The sequence below is a fragment of the Lacerta agilis genome, chromosome 1 (genome assembly GCF_009819535.1).
Source record: "Lacerta agilis isolate rLacAgi1 chromosome 1, rLacAgi1.pri, whole genome shotgun sequence".
In the NCBI taxonomy this organism is placed as follows: Eukaryota; Metazoa; Chordata; class Lepidosauria; order Squamata; family Lacertidae; genus Lacerta; species Lacerta agilis.
Genome location: NC_046312.1, coordinates 111,262,993 through 111,286,034, shown reverse-complemented (window position 1 = coordinate 111,286,034; position 23,042 = coordinate 111,262,993). Strand labels below are relative to the sequence as shown.

Below are 23,042 nucleotides of genomic sequence, written 5' to 3'. Positions count from 1 at the left end.
ATGCCAAATGAATCATTCAGTAATTGCACTGTAGATCAGTAGCTATTATAAGCGATCAATTTTTACTCAGTTGCATGTGTAACTTTGGTGTTTGCATCCGACAAATCAAAAAACAGACACACATACCTCAAAGCCAAGTCTATCTTTCTCTTTCCAAAAGCAAAAGTGTGTAACTTTCTTGTCCCAGAATTCATCCGGTTTTACTACACAGACAAGTGATACCTCAGCTGGAACAACGTTCTAAGAAGATGAAAGATACAAAATCTTAAATGAAATAGAAGTCATTAGTTACTGTATGGTAACCTAGACCTGCACAGATAGCACTCAGATGTACAGGAAACTTTCTAGCACTTCAGCAACAGAAACAGTGGTGATAGCAAATCTAGCACATATCAGAACCCGTGGACAACATCAATGAGCTAGATGGTCTTCATGGAACACTCAACACATCTAAGAAAAGAACTGGTAATAAGTTGGAACCATAAAGACAGTTTCAAGAAACCCAAGACATACACTAACAATGCAATCCTATACAGTACATGTCTGTCGCAGCAGCAAGATTCACTGAGCTCAGCTGGACTTATTCCCAGGTAAGTGAAGCCTAAGTCCGCTCAATATCAGAGTCTGATAAATGTCTCTTTTGAAAGGGGCCAAGGCCTTTAAACTTAATGAATTTCATTTAAGTATCAACTATAAGATGATTTGTTCTATATGACAGATTACAGTCATACCTTGGAAGTTGAACAGAATCCGTTCCTTAAGTCTGTTCGACTTCTAAAACATTCAGAAACCAAAGCGCGGCTTCTGATTGGCTACAGGAAGCTCCTGCAGCCAATCGGAAGCTGTGGAAGCCCCGTCGGATGTTCGGGTGCCAAAAAACTTTCGCAAACCGGAACAGTCACTTCCGGGTTTGCGGTGTTCGGGATCCAAAACGTCCAAGTACCAAGGCGTTCGGGATCCAAGGTACGACTATATATGGTAAAGGCAGTCTTCTTTGTGCAGTTTAGATTCTATATTCCACCCATTTAAGCAACATGATAGCTTTTCTTCACAAATGAAAACTGTTAAAAATTCCTTGTGATTCACAGTTGTTTCCTCTGCCTGTCAAGTTCCTTCATAATTTTGCCTCTCTATGAGGAAACACACACAACTTATTAAATAGACAGACGGCAGGAACAAAGTGCTTATTATTCAATGACCTTGACGGCACACATCCTGTAAAAGTGCATTCATACAGAACTAAAAAGGAAGAAAGCAATATGTCTTGCCACTTGACAAAAAAATGGTTTGGGGTCAAAATGTCAAATCTCATTAAGGCAACATCTGTTAAAGATTTACATAAAGCAAAGTGCCTTCTAATGATGGTCTATTTAGAAATAGCTACATTCAAGTAGAGGACAGCTCATTCAAGTAGAATAAATAATAATGAGCAACTCTTGCATCATATCTCCAATGCAGCCTCACCTGCTGCTCCCTCTTCCCAATTTTATGTACTCCCATAGAAAATATAACAAAAGTGGTACACGGCATAAAAACATAATACTATGAAAACAACAATAAAAGCACCAATAACATGTCAATAAAAACTGGTTTGTAAAACAAAAACAACAACACACCATATTGCAAAGGCTAGTCTGAATGGTGCACTTTTCAAAAGATGTCTAAAAAGAACCAGGGATGATTCCAGCAAGACTGCTATCGGCAAAGCGATCCAAAAGGCAGAACCTGGCACACTGAAGTTCAGTCCCTGTTAAAACCTAGCCATACCGGGGGGGGGGGGGGGGGAATTGCACATGCTATTTTAGAAATGGAAAAAAAGAAATGACACAGAGTTGAGATAATAAACGTCAAAGCCCAATCCTATTCCTTTATGGGTTGCACTGTTGGAAGCAATTCTAGGATTTCTAGGGATGGTGTAAAAACTAACTTATACCTGCAGCAGCCTTATTGAAACTGAGAATTGAGTCCAGGGAATCAAAACGCTTTCAATTTTTTTCCAAAACTACAGTGGTGCCCCGCTAGACGAATGCCTCGCTAGACGAAAAACTCATTAGACGAAGGCATTCGTCTAACGGAAGGCTGCCCCGCAAGACGAATTTGTGTATGGGGCTGCCTCGCAAGACGAAAACCGCGGTTTGCATTGGTGCTTTGCAAGACGAAAAAACCGCTAGACGAAAATACTCGCAGAACGAATTATTTTTGTCTAGCGGGGCACCACTGTACAACTCAGTTCAGAGGCAGCAACAAGCCGTGTTTTTTTCTTTCTTCAAGCTGTGGACGTCCTCAGGACCACAGAATTCCTTATGCGTGAGAGATGGGAAGCTTATTCTCAAGGTTTGTTCACAAAGCAGTATTTTTTAAAAGTTGGTTTGTCACAGTTCCTACAAACCATGGTTTCCTGCACTTGGACAAAATAGGAAACTGATTCGTTGCAAGCTGCAAATGAAAAGGTCATCAACTCTTCCCTTTACATGCAAAGAGCACAGCATATGAGCTCAAGACTCACTTCAAGTACCATGATTTGCTGATATGTTTTAAAAATCAGACTCTACATTTTTAACATGTAAAATTACACAAGGTCTACTTTCCCAGAAAAATTACACAAGGTCTACTTTCCTCAAAAGTAAGCACCACGATGTCTTATAATACAGAATGATTAAACTCCACAGAACTCAATTATTCACTACAAATTCATGAAAGCATCTTACCTGTAGCATTAATACAACAGTCTTGACAACATTCCACTGAGATTTTCTACCATCCACAATAACGGTAAATCCTCTAGCTTTACACTTTTCACTGCAAAAAAAAAATAATCATATTCAAAACATAAAAGGCATAATTCAGTTATCACAACATATATCACCATCTATTTACCTGCTTAAGCTGTAGTGAGGCACTCGTTGTTCTTTCCAAGAGCTTTCCAAACAGTTTTTATTTAAGTTATATATCACATAATGAGATACACCCCCCTCAAGAAAATCTAGGGATATCTATTAAAAAAACAACCATTTAGATTAGAAGCAAAATGATACTATTCGGTGCTTTACAGGGCATGCCCACCTTGGTATGCTTAGCAGGTAGTCTAAAGTAACACTCAGCTCATCCATATTTGTTTGTTCAAGGCATAATGGAATTGTCAGAATGAGGCCACTTCTTCGATCCTTCCCACCTGTAAAACAAATAAAGTAATTGTTAGTTTGAAATAAAAATAACATTCACTATTAACCAATTGGCACTAAAACCGTTTTTCTTTTTTGAAAAAAAATGAAGAGTTTTCAAAAAAATACTGTAATGAAATATGATACGTGTCCTTTTTCTATGGATGTATTATAGCAAAAGTACACGCAAGTGAATGAGATACTGGACTAAAATAGAAGCTATATGCGAACATAATCACGTTTCCAAATCAGGCTTAACTTCTGTTTGATTCTTCACAAGTGTACTGAAGCACATAACCTAAATTGCCAGAAGATTAGCCATCAAAGTAATCATTCAAGACACTATTTAGGACGTTATGTTGGGCACAACTCAGTCATAATGAAATGCGCATTCTCCCCTACAGGCTTCAAAAAGAACATACGTTGAGATCACATTACATACTTGCTGTTTTTAACTGTACGCTGGTTTGTAACTTTTTTTTTTAAAGTATAGATAATAAATAAAAAGGGCAAAGCTTCGTTAAATGTGTAAACCCACAATAGCTATTTGGTTAGCAGAAGACGATGACCAACCACTCAGCAACAGAAAAATCTCCTATTTGAGCGGGGCCATGTCTGAAAGCTGTAATTTGCATTTTAAAACACTGTGGTTTGTAGGTGGAAAGTTTTTTGGGACTCACCATAGGTTAAGAGGGGGGGGAAGCCTTTGCAAAAATTACAGGGTGTTTTTGTTGGAGATGTTTCCTAGAGCTTGGTGAGATACACTCAATGATTCCACAGCTCCCTCTGTCCCAAGGCTATAAAGCTTCTCTGGGGCTACACACAGTTCCCTGGAGCTGTAAAAATCCTCCATTGGGTGTGCTTTGCTCTGCTTAAAGATGTAATGCATGTGAAAATAAGTATGGTACAGTACTGGTTTAGGACTCCTGGCATATGTACACCCACATCCATATATATCCTATGCCCTTTTAATTTGTGGGGGGTTTTGGGGGGGTATTGGGTTGTTTTTGTTTTGATTGTGTATTCTATGGTTTTATATTTTGATTTTATTTTGTGACCCACCAAGAGACCTCCAGGTACAGGGCGGTATATAAATTCAGTAAATTATTCAGTAAATAATAAATATATCCTCTAAAACAAGTTCATCCATTACTAATTTTAAACTTTAAATTAAGGAGGTGGGGGGGACAGTTTCCAAGTGGTTTGTAGCTGAGAACAAAGCATATTCCATGACTAGATACATCATAAATTGGCAAGAGAATTAGGCTAGACTGCCATATCAATACTAAGGCTACAGAGGACCAGTGTCTCTCTGAGATGTATTTAAGTACAGCTTATTCAATCTGACGATTTAATAATCTCCATTCCTAACCTCCAGCAGAAACTATGTTAAAGCAGCTTTGTGTATAAATAGATTTTCAGCAAGGCACAGGATATATTTTCAAGACTCATAAAGTTCTATAGGGAAGTAAAGGAAAAGGAATTCTATTTTTGCCACCACATTATTTCCTCACATTTCTAACTTCATCGGTAGGTGAACTCAATGGCTCATTAAGCAACCTGTAATGGCTAGTACTGTACATAGAACAAAAATCATTCTATATCCTTTGCAGCAGCTGATTTTGGCATAACTGGAAATATTTCTATGGCGTTTGAAGAAAGAAATTCATTGGGACGAGTTCAACACAGTGCTGTGGTAATCATAAAACTGCCCAGCCAGAACAAAGAGCTGGTAGACGTGATAGGAAGACAGATGGGTGGCATCGTCTAATCATAGCAATCTTTCTGGATTGAGATTAGCTGCGTGGCGAGAACGCTGATTGGCTACGAAACACAAGATTGAAAGAAAAATATCCGGGATCTTGAAATGGATTGTGGAAGGATAAATAAATTACTGGTCATCTGGGTAGGGCTGAGCCCCTCTTGCCCTAATGGACCTATCTCCACTGCTCCCAGCACAAGACTCCGGCTTTTTCAAAACATGTAGATGGGCTCCACTTCCGCACATGAATAGTAACACTGGTAACACCAAACCTGATTTTATTTTTCATGTCCCTACCACCAGGGAGTAAATGGACCTTGTACGTCAAACAGCTTAGCTCCTGAACGTGTTGGCTCCCAAACGTCGCAAACCTGGAATTGACTGTTCCGGTTTGCAAACTGTTTTGGGAAGTCAAACGTCCAATAGGGCTTCTGCGGCTTCCGATTGGCTGCAGGAGCTTCCTGCAGCCAATCAGAAGCCGCGCTTTGGTTTTCGAACATTTTGGAAGTCGAACGGACTTCCAGAACGTATTTTGTTCGACTTCCAAGGTACAACTGTATGATCTTTTGCTACACCTAGTATAGAGATACGGAAGTCTCCCTCACACTATCAATCCACTCTTCCTGGATCGATAATCAATAAAGTAACGCTAGAGATTAAGATTTCTCCAGACATAAGCTTCCAAGCCTTCGCATCAGAAACCGCAGTTTGCCATTACTTCTCCCACAGAATAGGAACTCAGCCAAGAGTAAATGGATGCAAAAGGAAGCAGGCAAAGGAAGAGGAAATGACTCAGCATTGTTCAGGAGAATATAAAGATCATATTCATACTTTAACTTGAAGCAGCTGAGCCCTCTTAAGGAGAAGGTACTTTCCTTCCTCTTGTTGTACCATTTGCAATAATGTTTTTCTATTTAATATGCGGTTTTTGGACAATGGGATTTCCTCCCCCCCCCCCCTCCCGGGCCTTCATGTGGTTTTGCTTCTGGGAGGTGAATGAAGCGAAAAAGGTTCACACAAGAGTTTAACAATAGGAAAAAAACACTATTTTAGAAGGACATCCATCAAGCTTGGAAAATGTTTTGGTTTTTTTTTAAAGCATGCTTATAGCAAAATCAAACATGGTTCTAAGAAGGAAAACCACTCTGTCAGCTTGTAGATGGTCAATGATTGAGCCCGAATCCATCACATGATAGCAGTGAAACTGGCTTGAGAATTGAGATTCAATGAGTCCTAAGTTGCCTCAGCCCCTCCTACTCCCTGGCCTTGGAATATATCATTTTGGATGTTCTGCTGCAGGCAGAAGAGGGAAGTCAGCACCAATGGAGTGATGCTCCTGTCACTCCATTCACAGTGGGTGGGCAGTTTAGCTGGCTGAGTTGGGGGAGGAGAAACACCCCCAACAAGAGCATGTTTGTTCTTAGAAATGGGAAATCTGGATTAGATTGGGGACGTGGGAATGCACGTTGGCTTTTTCAAGGCCAACAACATTGTGTGGATGCAGTCAAAATACAGCGGTGTGGTACCTCGAGTTACAAACCCTTCAGGTTACAAACTCCGCTAACCTGGAAGAGTTACCTCAAGTTGAGAACTTTGCCCCAGGATGAGAATGGAAATCGTGTGCTGGTGTCGCAGCAGCAGCAAGAGGCCCCATTAGCGAAAGGACGCCTCTAGTTAAGAACAGTTTCAGGTTAAGAACGGACCTTACTGCAGTCAGTAAGGGGGATCAGTGGAGATTTGGTACCCAATCTTGTATGATCCGAAGCACTTTCTGGCAGTGCACACCCACCAATGAATGCAACCCAGCAAAATATTAATAATAATATTTGCATTAGAAAATAGCGTTTAAAAACATCAGCTTATGTTGAGTTAAGCGTTTGCAACAGGTGAAATATTTCACAGTTGCAATTAAAATGATTGCCCAACATCCATTTAATGGCTGCCAGGAAAAGTTACTGTAAAAATTCTCTGCCAGGAAAGAGATGCCCTGCTGGTAGATGCTCTACTGTTGCTCCTCGTTTTCTGTACAGTTTGTTAATGAGTTATTACTCAATTATAATATGTCAGCTTCTGTTTGTTTGCTATGTGGATTCCAAAATTGATTCTAAAAGAAATTTCACTTTGATTATCAGAAATCAAAGCAGTATTTTGGTAATGCCCTCCTCTGCCCCTCCCCCCCAAAAAACTCCACATGTCCAATTCTGTACAGATTACTTGGGCATAAACCCTGTTGTTGGCAATAGAATTTTCCTGTTCTGAGGTGCAGTTCAAATTTTAAGCATTTACTTATGAGGCTGGAATGGTTTATTTTTAAAGTTGGGGCTGGTGCGAACCAAGTGTTTAATCCCTTAACAGTTTTAAAGTAATTAGGAGTAGACTAGGTGAGTCACCACTTCTTCTCAAGCCCCTTCTTTTGCAGTGGAGTGGGCAGAGAATAATTCTAAGCAGAGGGAAGAGGCTGGCCAGCAGGGATGACCAATGCCACTGCCCACACCTGACACCTTGACAATTCTTAAGGCAGGGATTGCGTGTCGAGACCCCGTGGCCGCCCCCACGAGGATGAAATAAAACACAGGGACACAGGATATAAGGTTAATGTTAATGGGCAAAATTTGGCCACAACTTTATTGGTTACAGAATGTGAGCGGTATTGGCTTAGGCACTGAGTGGACCTGACTATATCTGACTCCTGCCTGCAGAGCAGGGAGTCAAGTTAGGGTAAACCACTGGTAGGGGAAGCTCCGTCGATTCAGACCAACTCAAGCTCCCCCTGGGTTCCCAAGGGGTCGCGGCATGGCCCTAGCCCCGCCCCGGGCTTCGGACAAGCTCCACACCCCCGGATTCCTTCAACGGAATACCCTTAAGCTTGGAGGGGCAAGCGATGGCCAGCCCTCCCCTCCCCCATCATAAGGTCACCCAATGCCTAACCGCAACACCTTACAAAGTTGTGACAGCTGCTAAGCGGTAGGCGAAAACCACATGGCCAAGCCAATCTGCCAAGTGGAAAAATTCCTACCAGGCCCCTGACAAGGGCAGGTGACCAACCGAAGTCCAGAGCAAGGCCATTGAAGGAAACCTGCAAGTGGGGAGGGAAGGTGGGAGATTGAGGAAGCGAGCCGAGAAGAAGCCCTCCGGCTCACACCTCTCTTTTAAAGGTGGGTCCTGGCCACACACCCCAGCCGTCCGATTGGCCGGCTGATTGCTGACACTGCCGGGGCTCCTCTGGGCGGCGAGGGACAAAGTCCACCGCCCACCAGGAATGAGAGGGCGGCCTTGCAGTCCACCGCAACTCCTCCCCCACAGGTAAGTGGAGCGGATTTGCCAACCAGTCACCCATGGGTAACCAGGAAGGCCTTCCTTGGAGCCTTGGCCATCATGGTACCATCTGGCACTAGGTTGGTAAGCATTGTGAATTTTTGTTTGGAAATGGCAGGCACTTGTTTTGCCTGTGGAGGGTCTTTTCCGAATTGTGGGGCAGATGCTCTGTGAGTGAGAGAAATGCACTTGGTCAGAAACAAGAAGGACTCACAGAATAGTTGGAAGAGGCCATGAAGGCTCCATGCAACTCAGGATTCTTTTGCCCAAGGCTCAAACTCGCCACCACGTGATTAAGGGTCTCATGCTCTACCAACTGAGCTGAGAGTATGACTGTGTGGTCTGCGTATTTGTGGTCTGTGAGAAGGATGCATGTGTGTCTGTGGTGCATGCTGTGAGAGTGCAAGGAAGTGAGTGTGGTTGTAGCCACCTTACATTCATATATTCATATATTTATTCATTCATTCACCCATTACAGCAGCCATGTTGTGACTGGCACCCACACATTTCAAAATGTGCCTGTTGGCTCATAGAGGCTGGCAATGCTTAGGCCCCATTAAGCATGTAGACACAGACACACACACACACAAATGTATATATGTGAACTTAATGCAGTCAACGTCTTACTTCAGCCTGCATGGTGAATAATCAACTACATAACTATATGCTAAGACATTTGAAGGCAAGAGGAATTTCTTAGTATATGCAGTAATTCTGAATATGCAGTAAGTTTTACAACTATTAATGAGCACTTAGGGACCAGTTACACATTTCCATAGCCTTAAAGACTACAAAAGTATAAATGGTAGTTGAGTTATTCCCTTAGATGAGTTTCATGTTGTGCTGATTTAGCAATGAACTAGTAATCAGATATAATGCAAACCTTGAGGACTTTTTTTTCTAGGACTACAATGTAACAAATTCTAAATCTGGATCGTATTTCATAAAATATTTAATAATATATATATTGTTCTAAGGGAGAAAGGAAAGCTTTTGTAGGTGCTCAAAAGGAATGATTAGGAATGAACGAGGTCTCAATTATCAAATAAAAACCTGCTTTACAGGAACAATTCTTCTCTACAACAAAGCCAGCGAGATAGTTAGGCAGCTAGCCAGCACTCCAGGGTCCAACATTAATTTCAGTAGTACAAAATTTATCAAGTACTAACCAGAAATTCACAGCTTTTCAAAATTACCAAGTCAGCTCTCTTCTCAGTGCATAATTTCAAAGGTTAAACAGTTAAAAAGTCAAACACATCATAAGAGAAGACATCCAAGTAGTTTAGCCTGAGGGAGAATCTCATTCTGGTCAATGTCTGGAGAAAAATATGTCAGGAACCTCCTATGTTTTTAGAATTAATTACCAACCAGGTGTAAGCAGATACTTGATCTCACATTGTTTACCAGTATTATACATAAAGTGAAAAATAACAAAGCAAAACTTGCATACAGACGATTAATCATCCAAGATGGAGAAAGAAACGTAATTTCCGAGTATGCACAATAACTAACAGCCTGAGCTTCAGTATGGATGAGGTGTACAATATATTTGTGGCACATTATCAGGAAGGATGGGGGAGAGAATCAAGTAACAACACATCTCAATGAAACAGAATAGTCTGAATAAAAAACAAGGAAGCTGTACCTGAAAGGAAGGCTAACTTTTTCTTCAGAATAGGTAGTATCACTGTAGCATCCATCTTGCCTTCAGTTAACTTTCAGAGTTCTGGAAAACAAGAAGTTGGTGTCAGAGCGCCTAAGTCAAGGGAAATCAATTACTGTGCTCTACTAAAGCTGCTCAGGAGTCAGATTGTGACAGATTTATGCTTGCTTCCTAGCAAGAAGTTCAGAATGTTTTATAACAAACAAACAATGTTAATGTTTGTAGCATGCCTTCCTTAAATGCCCAACCAATCTCTCCAATTAAAATTTAAATTTCCAAGCATTTTTTGCAAGAAGTCAATTTTTTCTCCATTTTTGTACTGCTAAACGACAGTTCTGTGCTCCATTCTATCTTGATTACCTAGCTTCTCCAGTACCTTTCATACTGCCCCAAATTCAAGTAAGCACACGCCAAAATAGTTATCATATTCATTTTTACGCATTACTTGTGTAAATTTGGAGCTTCGGCGTTTCAGGAAAGAGGCTGGAGAGCAAGAATTTTATTCCAACCCCCAGCTGTTTTTATCAGCCTTCATCTCCTACCTTCCACAGTGTCCTCTCTTGCCTTATCCCTTTTGGTTTATGCATGTTTGAGCAATAAGAATGAACTTGCTAAGGGCATTTTAAGCGCTGCTGAGTACACATAATACTTGCCTTGTACCTGTGTGGCTCTTCTATCAGCGGCCAACATGCCCATTACATAAGCATATTTATTCACTGATATCCTCTATACAGTATTTCACAAAGACTGTTCTTGTTTTGCTACCCTAACTGTTGAAGAAGCCATTGTGTGTTACTGGCATTATGTCCTTAAAATACATTATGTCTTTTAAAAGTCCTTAAAGAAAGGGAAAATGGAAGGCTGTGATAAAATGACACAGATCACCCTATTTAGTGATCTACCTTCAACCTTCGTCTTTCTACCCAAATGATTAAGGCGGGTCACAAAGTCCTGGTGAAATAACAAGAGAGCAAGGCTGAATAGGGGGAACGGCAAAGATAGCACAAAAGCCTAAGCACATCCACTGATGGAGAAAGACAAAAATATAAACAAGTTTGGTTTCCGACAGCAAGAAATCAAGTTACAATGGGAAAAATATATATTTGTAAAAAACAACAACAACACACAGTAAAAACATGGAATATGCTGCCAGAAAGGAAGAGATTTCCCCCAGCCCCATTTTTCTATTTGTACTGTTGCATTGCATCTTAATACTGTGTTGTTTTTTATTGTGTATAAGCCATCCAGTCATATAAACACTGTAAATGAATATTTGCTACAGATGAAAATGGGTGTACTGTACAGTACTGGCTTTGAACACAGTCTTCAGAAATACTTCTATAAAACTAACAATTGTCCAGTTACAATGAAGCATATAAACCTGTCCTGTTCCAAACAATCTGTTCCGAGATCCAAGCCATATGCATAGTCATACCTTGGGTTGCGAACGTGATCCGTGCGGGAGGCACGTTCACAACCCACAGCATTCGCAGCCTGAAGCACCGCGTCTGTGCGCATGCGTGACGCGATTCTGCGCTTCTGCACATGACGTCATTTTGCACTTCTGCGCATGCGATGAAACCCGGAAGTAACCTGTTCCGGTACTTCCGGGTTCGGCGCAGTCCGCAACCCGAAAACGCGCAACCCGCAGCGTTCATAACTGTATTCTCTTCCACATGCAGATCAGATACCCACACTAAAATTAATGCTTACCTTACCCCTTAACACTGGGTTGGCGAACCTCAGGCCAGGAGCCAAATGTAGACCTCTAGGCCTTTATTTGGCCCTTAAGACTCCCCCAGGACATGCTGCTAGCCAGCACTGCTCAACACCCTTGAGTGCTTTTGCCTGGCTAGAATGAGTCATTGAGCAGTGATGATGACTCTTGCTTGCCTGGATGGAGAAATGTGGAAAGGGGTGGGGCCATGTGTGGCTGGAATGTAACCTACTGTACAAATGTTGAGTCGCTTTTGCCTCTGGTTTCCTGGATGGTTGATCACAAGCCCCTTGGGCTGAAAAAAAGTTCTGCACCTTTGCTTTAACACTCGTACCCACTTAGAAGCTGAATGTTCTTATCATGTACAACTCTGGTTCAGGCAACTGTTTCCAGAAACGATATGAAATGTTGTTTTTGCAGCCGATGATTATATGCTGAATCCCGAACATAAGAACTGCCTCTGCTGGATCAGATGGAAGTTTCCTCTAAGTCCAGCAGTCTGTTTCTGACATGGGCCAACATTAGTCTCAACAGGGATATGTAAAATGTTGATCCTTGGGAGAGAGGATAAAATCAGAAACAGAACAAGAAAATCTGACTCTCCTGATAGGCACGAAGGCTGAGTGCAAGTATAAAAAGCACTGGGTTTTGATACCTATTACTGCATTTCTTTGTAGGCTATGCATAATTCAAGAGCAATTCAGCAAGTGCCCTGAGAGACCTTCTGTACTTTTAAAAGCTCCTTTCTCAACGGTAGCTTCCTGTTCATGCACGAAATTTATGATATGTGCATTGGTTCTTTGTAAACAGGAAGAGAACAAAACGCCAATAATTATAGATGCATGGATCAACCTAGTGAAATCTGAAGTTTGTCCACTTCAAAACATTCAACAGATGCACTGACATCTTAAAATGTTTATTTTCCACTATCTGCTTATTAAATTTCAAACCACTTCCAGATCAAAGTAAAACTTTACATTTCTATTGCTGTATACGCCAATAATTGGATCCAGATCTACTGAAATGAGTGGTGCAAATGAGTAACTTCAGCCCTGCTAAATTCAGTGGGTCTACTCTAAGCACAACTAAGTCTCGATCCAACCTGATGTCTTTGATCCTAACTTTTTGCTTTCTTCACAGAAGATTTGCACTCCTGGAAGGAATCTTTCAAGTGCAACTCTTCTTTCATGAGCACAACCCTCCTTCTGTAAGCGGTTCTTTCCATTCACAGAACCAAAAGTTAGGAGCCAAACTTATATAATCCTGTGAAGTAATGAAGGTTGACATTTCCAGCATATTAATTTGAACCCTGGACATTTTTATTTTTAGGATAAAAGACTTGCCTAATGAAATCCATACTGTAACCGGGATCAGAATACCACTCTGAATATATCCGTAACTTTCAGTTACTTTCTAAATCTTTTCCATATCCCTAGGCACATAATTAAGAACCAACCACAAATTGACTAATTTTTCATGAGAACAGACCCTTTTATTCTCTATACTGCTCAACATGCCTTGCACACAAACACCCACAAGAAGAAAAAGTATCATACTGAACATACATCGCAAAGATAATTCAAGAGCATGCACTGTATAGCAAACACAATGCAATGACCTCATGTGAACCAGCACCATTGTATTCACCTCATGGTTGCAGCATCAATTGATGATGTACATAAGTTCATTTGGCACACACATCTTTTTGGTACCAGGTGCCTTTCTATTTTCCCAAGACTTTCAACAGATCTGCTGATATTCTGCGCATTAACTTCTGAAACTTTTGATGCTGCTTTTGTTCTATGGCTTGTGGTTGTTGTTTTTTGTTTTGTTTTGGGAATGTTGCTGGTTTTTATCTTATACAGTGGTACCTCGGTTTACGAATTTAATCCGCTCCGGAAGTCCGTTCTTAAACCGAGGGGCGCTTTCCCTAACGAGGCTTCCCGCCCCCGGTGCCTTTCCACCATTCGGTTTCCGTTCGTAGACTGAGGTAAAGTTCGTAGACCAAGGTAAACTTCCAGTCTTGCGGAGTTCGTAAACCGAATAGTTCTTTAACATGATGGTTCGTAAACCGAGGTACCACTGTATTTAGATTTTAAGATATATTTTTTTGGTTTTATCATTGTGCGCATTTCTCTTTGATTATAAGCTGCCCAGAAAACGTTTTGCAGTTGGGCTGCATATACATCTTGGAAATAAATAGTGTGACTATGTCAACAAACACTAGAGACAACAAATGCACAATTTGCTTGTTCCCTTCTGCTGCAAGAAGAATCTATGCACAGCCAGAGGGATAGCTGTCTACCCATAAACTTCCAACCACTGGAGGTCAACTAAGGAAATTTAAATTGCCCCAGGAAGTGTTGATCCAATTTTACAGAGGCATCATTGAAACTGTTCTCTGTAATTCTATTACTGCTTGATATGGCACAGCCTCCAAGATGGACAAGAAAAGGCTCCAACGAGCAGTAAGAATTGCAGAAAGGGTAATTGGTGCTAGCTTGCCTTCAATAGAGTTACTCTATGCTACCCAAGTTAGGAAGAGAGCAGAGGGAATTGTCGCAGATCCTTTGCATCCCGGTCATCATCTGTTTGACTTACTTCCATCTGGCCGTCGCTACAGGACTTTATACACAAAAACGGCTAGGCACAGGAACAGTTTTTTCCCTTGTGCCATTAAATTGTTAAATTCGTAGTTGTGTAGCGGAATGGGAGGCCAGTTATGGGTGGGGTTTCTTTGCTGTGTCATTGTATTGTGAGTGCAACAGTGTTTGTATAAAGTATGTTTACATTGCAATATAGCCAAAGCAAAATTCCAAGTATGTTGGAAAATGTACTTGGCCAATAAATTATTCCTATTCCTATTCCTATTTATGGGCTTCAAGGTGAGCTAGCCCATTTGTGAAATCAAATGGCAAAAAAACAAGTTATATACATGTCAATAGCATGTTCATAGGCCAGATACAAAACAGGAAAGTGCCACATGTTAATATGCCATTCCCACCATAGATTACGCTTGCCTCAGATAAAAGATTTTACCATTTTTTTCTACTGAAGTTTAATTTGTGTAATGATGTATTAGCACTTCAAATATAAGCATACTCATATCTTACAGATTAGTAGCAAACTGAACTCCGGCCTCTCAGAAAATTTACATATTTCATAGCAGGTTATATTTATTAGTCACTTTTTTCAGAAAAGTGACTCAAAGCAAATTGCAATGTAAAAACAAACATTAAAACTAAAGGTAAGAACAAGAGTAAAATAAGATCGAACGCAATCGACTCCACTAAAAAGAAGAGACCACAAGCATACTCCAAATTAAGGACCAAAAACCTAGCATAATAAAAATGTTTTTGCCCAGCACCTAAAAACTGGTAACGATGGGGACAGCATTCCACAAATGGGGAGACACTGCTGAGAATATCTGTTCTTGTGCCACCAGCTGCTGCACCTCCATTGGAAGGGGCACATGGAAAACAGTCTCTGATGATGAATGCAGGGTCTGGATTGGTTCAGGTGGGGAGAGACAGTCCTCAAAGTATTGGGGTTCTAAGCTGCACAAGGCTTTAGAGGTCAGAACCAGCACTTTGAATTGAGCACAGGAACTAATAGGTAGCAAGATCAGTTATATGCTCAGATCATATTGCCCCAGTCAGCAATCTGGCCACTGAATTCTGCACCAGCTGCAGTCTCCAAACCATCAGCCACACACATAACACATTCCAGTAATCTAACCTAGAAGTTAGAAGCAATGCTAGCAATTCATCAAATTTAGCACTCTGCACGCCTTGCACATGCACAGAAGCACACCTCTATTTACATAATTTTCGGGGTGCGAACAAACCCCCGGAACGAATTAAGTTCGTATCAGGAAGGTCCACTGTACTAAGATACTGATGCTATTGTTGGATACCAGTCTCTTTAAAATATATATATAATCTAAATTGGCATAGTAGCAAAGGTCCCAAATTCAATCCCTATACAGTGGTACCTTGGGTTACATACGTTTCAGGTTACATACTCCGCTAACCTAGAAATAACGCTTCAGGTTAAGAACTTTCAGGTTAAGAAATCGTGTTCTGTCGGCACAGCAGCAGCGGAAGGTCCCATTAGCTAAAGTGGTGCTTCAGGTTAAGAACAGTTTCAGGTTACAAATGGACCCCCGGAACGAATTAAGTACGTCACCAGAGGTAACACCGTATCTCAAATCAGAAAGAGCTTAGTAACTGCGTTGTAAAAGATCTATCCTGCAGATGTTGGAAGAGCCACTGCCAGTCAAAACAAACAGTGGGAACAGATGAACCAAAGAAGTATGGGGCTGCTTCATATTTAACCCTGGTAATATCCCAAAGCTCTTTAGATTGTATGCAATGCTGCTGTTCCACTTGTGCTACAGTCTTCTGCTTCCACGAGGAACTCCCCTCTCCTTCTCTGCAGCCCCCAGATCCAGAGAGTTGAGGGACCCTCCAAAACAAGAAGTCCTGTTGCATCAGCAGAAGTCCATTGGCACAGCATTGGGATACAACCCTTCAAATCTGGGTATCACTTTTTCCAAACTGTTTGTTCCAAGTGATGTTGAATCCACTCTATCATACCTTCATCTCTTTTTAGCTTAATTACTGTAATTTCTCTCTCTGGATTTATGAGCAAGTATCGCAAACTTCAGTTTTTCTGAATCCTAGTTACTCATCTTCTCGCCTAAAAACAGAAGACAATACCCCCTATTTATCTCTTTACAGAAGACAACTTCACAGTCCAAATTAAATGCTAGTTCTCTTCTTTCTACTGTCATACACTTTTCTGCACTAGCATTAGATATCTGTGAGCCAACATTCATGTTTTGCAGCATTTCGCAATGTTCCAAACACTTATTTGCTTGAAATCTTGGGACCGAATCATTCGTAAACAAAGCCAACTGGCTCTCCTGCATCCATGACTACATCTGCCCATGTCCATCCAAACCAGACATCTTCTAAAATCCCCGAGGCATTAGGACTGTTAAAAACACGCACACTCAATACTATTCTCTGTAAATTCCTCAGATCACTCAGCCTGGTTTTCCAACTCTTATTGCTATTTTATGTAAATAGGTGGTCTTCAGATTTTCTATTGGCAGGAAACACTGCACACTGACTTGTCTTCCAATGAATATCTGCCATAGAAACCATGCGTACTATAGAAGGTTCTAGGGGATGTTCTAGGAAGCCACGCACCAAACAAGACCCTGCACCTATCTGTTGTGCCTCACCACGTGAACCACGACTGTAATTCTACCATATTCCCACTATGGCCTGTTTGCAATTACAGCGGTACCTTGGATCTCGAACATAATCCATTCGACTTCCGAAACGTTCAAAAACCAAGGCACAGCTTCCGATTGGCACAGGCGCCCCAGAAGCAATCGCCAACAACCACATCGGATGTTCAGCTTCCGAAAAACGTTCGAAAACCGGAACACTTACTTCCAGGTTTTCAGCGTTCAGGAGCCAAAATGTTCAAGTACCAAGGCGTTCGATAACCAAGGTTCCATTGTACTGAGTTTCTCATTGAGGAACTCCTTATCAACTTTAAAGGAACACTAGCCTAAATCATAATACAGAGTATGCAACATAATTCATTATACCTAGGCTTTCCTTCATCAACCATTTTAGTATTACCTGCAAGCCTAACCTGCTTCACAGAGGGTCTTTTTAAAAATAAAAGTAACACATCTATACTGAAGGATGGAAGAAAAACAAATGTGCCCTGAGGAATTAAATAAGCCAAATATGAGCTATGTGCCTTTACACTCCAAATCCATTACATAATGCCTCATATTTTAATTAAGTACTTTCCATCACAATTCTGTGCACACTAAACTGAGTGTAAGCCATACTGAACAAAATGGGACTTTCTTAAACCTACAATAGTGGTGTCAGGTATTAATATACCTGTTCACAACAAAATTCTAACTAAAGAACTTGGGTTACACACAAGGCAATGCAAGACTAGTAAATTTCATTGGCGGGCATAAACAAATGCTTTAAGCTGAGAGGGAGTCTGTGTCATCATTTGGGAAGATATCACATTACACAAATACATCTCTTGCTGTAGGATGATTTGAGTTAGATATTTTGAACACATCTATATCCCCATGCAAATCCCACACAATGAAAGAATGCTTCAAAATGTGAATGGTTTTACTTACTGTGTCTGTTGTGGTATCTGGAAACATTGATGTCCTTTGACAAAATCGTTTTCAGATTTGATTCAGTTTTTCAAGCCCTGTGGATTTAAATTAGAATTTTACAACCATGCTTTCTTCTCACAGTTTAATGTACAGATTTGTTTGGAAACTTTTCTGACACTTCAGAATGAGGCATTGCTTCCAGATTCTCAAGTGACAGGAACTGGTGGGGAAAGCTGCACAGCAGATAGAAAACTGTAACAGTTACTGTCGAAAAGGCATTTCCCAAAGTATTCACTCAACGGCCACATGTGAACATGCTAACCCATGATTTAATGCCACGTGAATGAACCTGGGCTTGCTCGTACAGGAAGGATGGGGAAGCACACATCTAAACTAGGAATAATTGTTTAACACTACCATATTTTCCAGCGTATAAGACGACTGGGCGTATAAGACGACCCCCAACTTTTCCAGTTAAAATATAGAGTTTGAGATATACTTGACCGCAGTGGTTTGGAAAAGGTAAGCAGTTCAGCAGAAGTGAAAGTGAATACTTCAGAACTCTTCCTCCAAGCCAAGTTCTCACTATGATGCAAATCAACAGATAGCACTCCATTCAAACACGTCTTAAATTTAAACAGTAGAGCCTTAAATAAAGACCCCTTTCAACATTGTTCTTAAGTCAGTGGTTTCGGATTGCTATTGTATCAGCCAACCAAGTAAGTGCACAGGCATCACAATTCCCTCATGACATTTCCCCACACAATAAAAATGGTTTTAAGACCATTTTAGCCACTAGTGGCTAAGGGCTAGATACAGAACTTGAATCTACATGTGGCTTTCTAGTCCCAATCTTGAAGATACCACACTGATTCTTATTACAGCAATAACTGGATGCTAGCTTACAGCCACATTTGCACCTCCTGGTGTGTTAATGTTGCAAGGAGTCCACTTTTACAACTGAATACAATCATGGGTTTAAATCATGGGTAGGCAACCTAAGGCCTGGGAGCCGGAGCCGGCCCAATCACCTTCTAAATCCAGCCCGCGGACGGTCCAGGAATCAGCGTCTTTTTACATGAGTAGAATGTGTGCTTTTATTTAAAATGCATCTCTGAATTATTTGTGGGGCATAGAAATTCATTCTTTTTTATTTCCCCCCCCCAAATATAGTCTAGCCCCCCCACAAGGTCTGAGGGAGAGTGGACCGGCCCCCTGCTGAAAAAGTTTGCTGACCCCTGGTTTAAATAATAACATCTTAGAGAAGGGCAACTCAGTGTCTATAGCAATCTCAACAGAGGGCACACTAAACACACATCAGCCTGCAGGTTCCAATGTTTACCTGGCCCACAAACCTAAGTAAAATTGGTCCTGTACACTAAATTATTTTCAGGCCATTAAGACTATGGAGGAAGAAAAGAGGAGAGTTGGGGAGTTGTCAACAAAGGATGGTAGCTCTGAGGACAGCTGTAAAATAGGAGCAATAAAAACAACCCAGTAAATGAGAATCAAAATTCCTTTCATAGAAAGTAATTCCATACATGTTTCAAGCTAGGACGCTCTCCAGCATGGAATATGAAGCACAACGCATTTAAAAAGTCTGTCTCCTAAATGAATAACGTTTGATAATGATTTTTCCCTAACCGATTCTGATTTATTTATTTATTTTAAAGAGAAGGTACAATTCTCCCATAGGCCTTCTATACCAGGCTATAAATAGTCCACTGCATTTTTGTGCAGGGTGTGGAGGAAGGGGCTTTCTTCCTCTTGCAGCCCACAGTATCTATGTTTGGCATAGAGGATGGACACAGTGCTCTATTCCTCTTCCACCAGCTCCACAATTCCATGGACCTGCCTGCATGGTAATCCTTGTTGTCTATACTGTAGTAGTTACCAGGCAAGTGCTTAAATGCAAGGCTGATGTGTATCAAAGTACTATAAACCTCCAAAGCTTACCAAATGCAGCAAAAGTTAAAAGCTACAGAAAAAATACAATGGCAAGGGATAATAATTTTCTGTTCAGTAAATTCATCAGTTTGACCTGTACTTCTAGTTTCTCCTCCCAGAAGGCTCTAGTCCCTGGATTCCAGCCTAATTTGTACTTAATACAAATGCTGCTTCCCAGATCCACAGGAATGGATACAGCAACTGTTAATTTTGCTTCTCCTGATGTTCTTACGATTCTTGATTGCACCCTTAACCTTAGAGCTTGAAGAAGTATGCAAAAGTAGTTTAATAGACTGGCCTTCGCCAAAGAAACACCCACCCACCCAAAAAGTCACACCCACCCACACCAAAAAGCAGCCTGGAAAGGTTGAAGTGGTACAAACTACTACAGCTTGCTCAGAGGCATGTCTTTGCTCTTGTATCAGAACTCCAACTCTGTCATATCTGACACTTACAGCTGTTATCTTCTCTATGTCATTTGCTATTCCCTGCCTGCTCATAACTTCTTCTTTTCCTGACCAATTCCTCTGTTGGTGGCTTGAAAAAAGATATGTCAAGCAGCAAACTGAGATGTACAAGATTGTTTGCTTTTGATCACCTAGCATTGAAGAGTCATCCTGATGCCTCCAGCTATTTACAAATAAGCAACTGAAGTGAGCACCACTGCAAATATCAAGACTACAAAACCAATGAGGAATTATCAATACCTAAAGTTTCAGGAAAAGAAAAAGCTCAGATTTCTGTTGATTTAAATGTTTGAATAAAGCATAATTCTCCATGAAGCACTTCCTACCTTTTCTAAAAGGGTCAGGGTCAGCACAAAATTTATCCAAGAATGTGATCCAATATTGTGGTGCAGACCATATCCCAAGGCCTACAGGCATAAATCTACTGAAGGCATGGAATCGCAATGTGGATTTTTATAATGGTCTGCATCATTTTATATGCTTTCGAACCTTACCTATGTATATGTGGGGAGTGGATAGCGCATAGTATGATCTCCAATGCAACATCAGGATTAGGCCTTTGAAAATGGCTTCTCAGTTTTAACCTGCAGTCACCCCTTCCTCTTATAATGTATCCATTACAATGCGTCTTACAATGCATGCCCTCTGCAAACTAGAAAACTCAATTATTTAGTGCAAAAACTAAAACTTCACCATGGCAACGAAAGAACAACTGGTTTCACCTCAACAATTATGGAGCAAGCAAAGGGAGAAGAAAATCAATGCTCACTAAATTACAACACAAATGCTGATATGAGGAGGTATCTGCAGAGCGACCATTTTTACATGTTCATTTGACTGCAAAGCTCTGTTACATGTTCTTAAGAGTAAGGAGACAGGCAAATCTGCTGCTTGACAAGGATCACAGACCTATTACCTGGCTTTAATCATTACAGTCGTAAGATCTGGTGTTATTCCAGATCTTTAAAGAAATACGCATATGCACACACACGCACACCTTTCTCCTCTTTCAATTTGCCACACAATGCACGGGAATGCGTTCAAAGAGCTTTAAATCAGCCACCTTTTCACTAGGTAGGATAAATGGGAAGGCAAAACTGTAAAAATAATGGACCTTTCCCAAACCAACGGATATAGTAGTAACCGCAACGCTGAATGCTCTGCTGAATCAACCACCCCCAGTCATGCATTTCTTCCGCAAAACGAAAAGGATGACAAAGCCCTGACTGCTACACCATAAGTCACAAGATGGCCAGATAATAGTGCTCTGGGTTATGTTTTTACTATCAGTTGCAAGTCACAGTAGCCACCTCCAGGCTACCGACGATGCAAGCTTCTCTCCTCCGAGGCAAGACTCTCTTTCTCTCAAAATCAACCATTCCCTCTGGTTTTGTTTTTTCTTTTCTTTTCACAAGCCAGCTTAAAGTCTGGATAGCGAAGAAGGAAATTGTGTGTTTTTTAGAAGCAGAACATGCCAAGAGAGAGAGAGATCGGCTGGTGCCATTCGGCAGTCACCCGCTTGCACTCAAGGCAGCGTTTGGAAAGTGACAACACAAAGGGAAGGGAAAGGAAGTGCAGAAGGAGACCTGGGAGCAACGGGAAAGCAGCGGAGAGGCGGAAGGCGGACTCTGTCCCGCCGCGCTTTATAGGACGGATAATATACTGTACATGGATATAGATGCAAGTTGCAAAAAGAAACCTGTTGCTCTGATCTCAAACACGAGCTTTGATTCATAGCGGCGTGCATGAGAGATGGGGAATTGAGGAGGGGGGAGGCTGGGCTGGGCTGAAGAAGGAAGCAAAGAAGCCCCGCTGCCGCTGCTGCATGCGGACCCTCGCCTGCCACCACGGAAAGAGAAACCCCAGGACACAAATGGCCAACCTGGGGAGGGGTTGGGGGTGGAAAAATGGAGGCAGCGTCTGGAAAGAGAGGGAGGGAGGGAGGGAGGGAGGAACACTCCCGAGGGATGGATGCGGCCCCCCGCCCCTTCCCATGGGGCATGCATTTTGGGGACAGACGCCCCGGACACACACACGGACACACACACCCCGCACTCGCCCGCCCACCCTTCCCACGAACCCCCCACCCCCAAGAACCGCTTTTACCTCCGCTGCTCCGGGGAGGAGGGAAAGCCGCAGCAGCCCCGCGCGGGGGGGGGGGGGGGAGAGAGAGAGAGAGAAACAAAAGCCTGCCGAGGCCGCAAGGCTGGGCCTGCTCAGCTCAATTTCCCCGCCTCTCTGCCGCCGCCGCCGCCGAGGAGGAGCGCCTGGCCAGGCGGAGCAAGGACTCACCTGGGCCTCGGCTAGGGCGCGCAAGGCTGGTCGGCCGCAGGGCTGGAGCGAGGGAAAAGGCGGGACAAAACAACAGAGAAAAGGCGGAGGGGGGCGGGATCGCCCGGGGAGGAGGCCGCCGCCGCCGCCACGCTGCTGCTGCTTCTGCCCGGGCCTGTCGGCGCTGCCCCGCCGGACAAAAGCGGGGTGGGGGGGTTGGGGGTGCTGCTTGGTGCCAAGACAGCTGCTGAGCCCGCCCACCTACCCTCGGCGGCGCGCGCTCGCTCGCTTCCCGGAGAGGAACCTAAGCGCCGGGTCAAGGCAAAACGGCGAGGTGCATGATTTCTCTCCCTTGCAGCCGCCGCCGCCGCCGCCGCCGCCGCCGCCTTCTCGCGAGGTGCTGTAGCGGCTGCTCTGAGGCAGGGTCGGCCAAGAGACCGCAATAACAAGCCCCACCCTGAAGGAAAAGCGATGCACCAGCCAAGCCTCCCCCAGTTCCCGGAGGAGAAGAAGCTCGCTCGCACGGGCGGAGAAGACGCGCTGCTGCTGCCCACCACACACACACAC

At 42.4% G+C, this 23,042-nt stretch overlaps 1 protein-coding gene across 2 annotated transcripts in view; it reads right to left on the bottom strand.

The window, feature by feature from the left end:
- SESTD1 (SEC14 and spectrin domain containing 1) overlaps positions 1-22,600 on the bottom strand; it is a 50,284-nt gene extending 27,684 nt beyond the window's left edge. Inside the window, exons 1-6 of one of the 2 annotated variants that reach the window (XM_033167221.1) lie at positions 22,497-22,600; positions 17,809-17,885; positions 9,884-9,964; positions 3,064-3,172; positions 2,709-2,799; positions 127-240 (exon numbers count right to left, since the gene is read on the bottom strand). In XM_033167221.1, coding sequence (XP_033023112.1) covers positions 127-240; positions 2,709-2,799; positions 3,064-3,172; positions 9,884-9,938 — 369 coding nt within the window. In that variant the 5' untranslated portion in view covers positions 9,939-9,964; positions 17,809-17,885; positions 22,497-22,600. The remainder of the gene's footprint in view (positions 1-126; positions 241-2,708; positions 2,800-3,063; positions 3,173-9,883; positions 9,965-17,808; positions 17,886-22,496) is intronic. The other variant, XM_033167212.1, reaches the window with a different exon arrangement.
- Between the last annotated feature and the right edge of the window lie 442 nt (positions 22,601-23,042).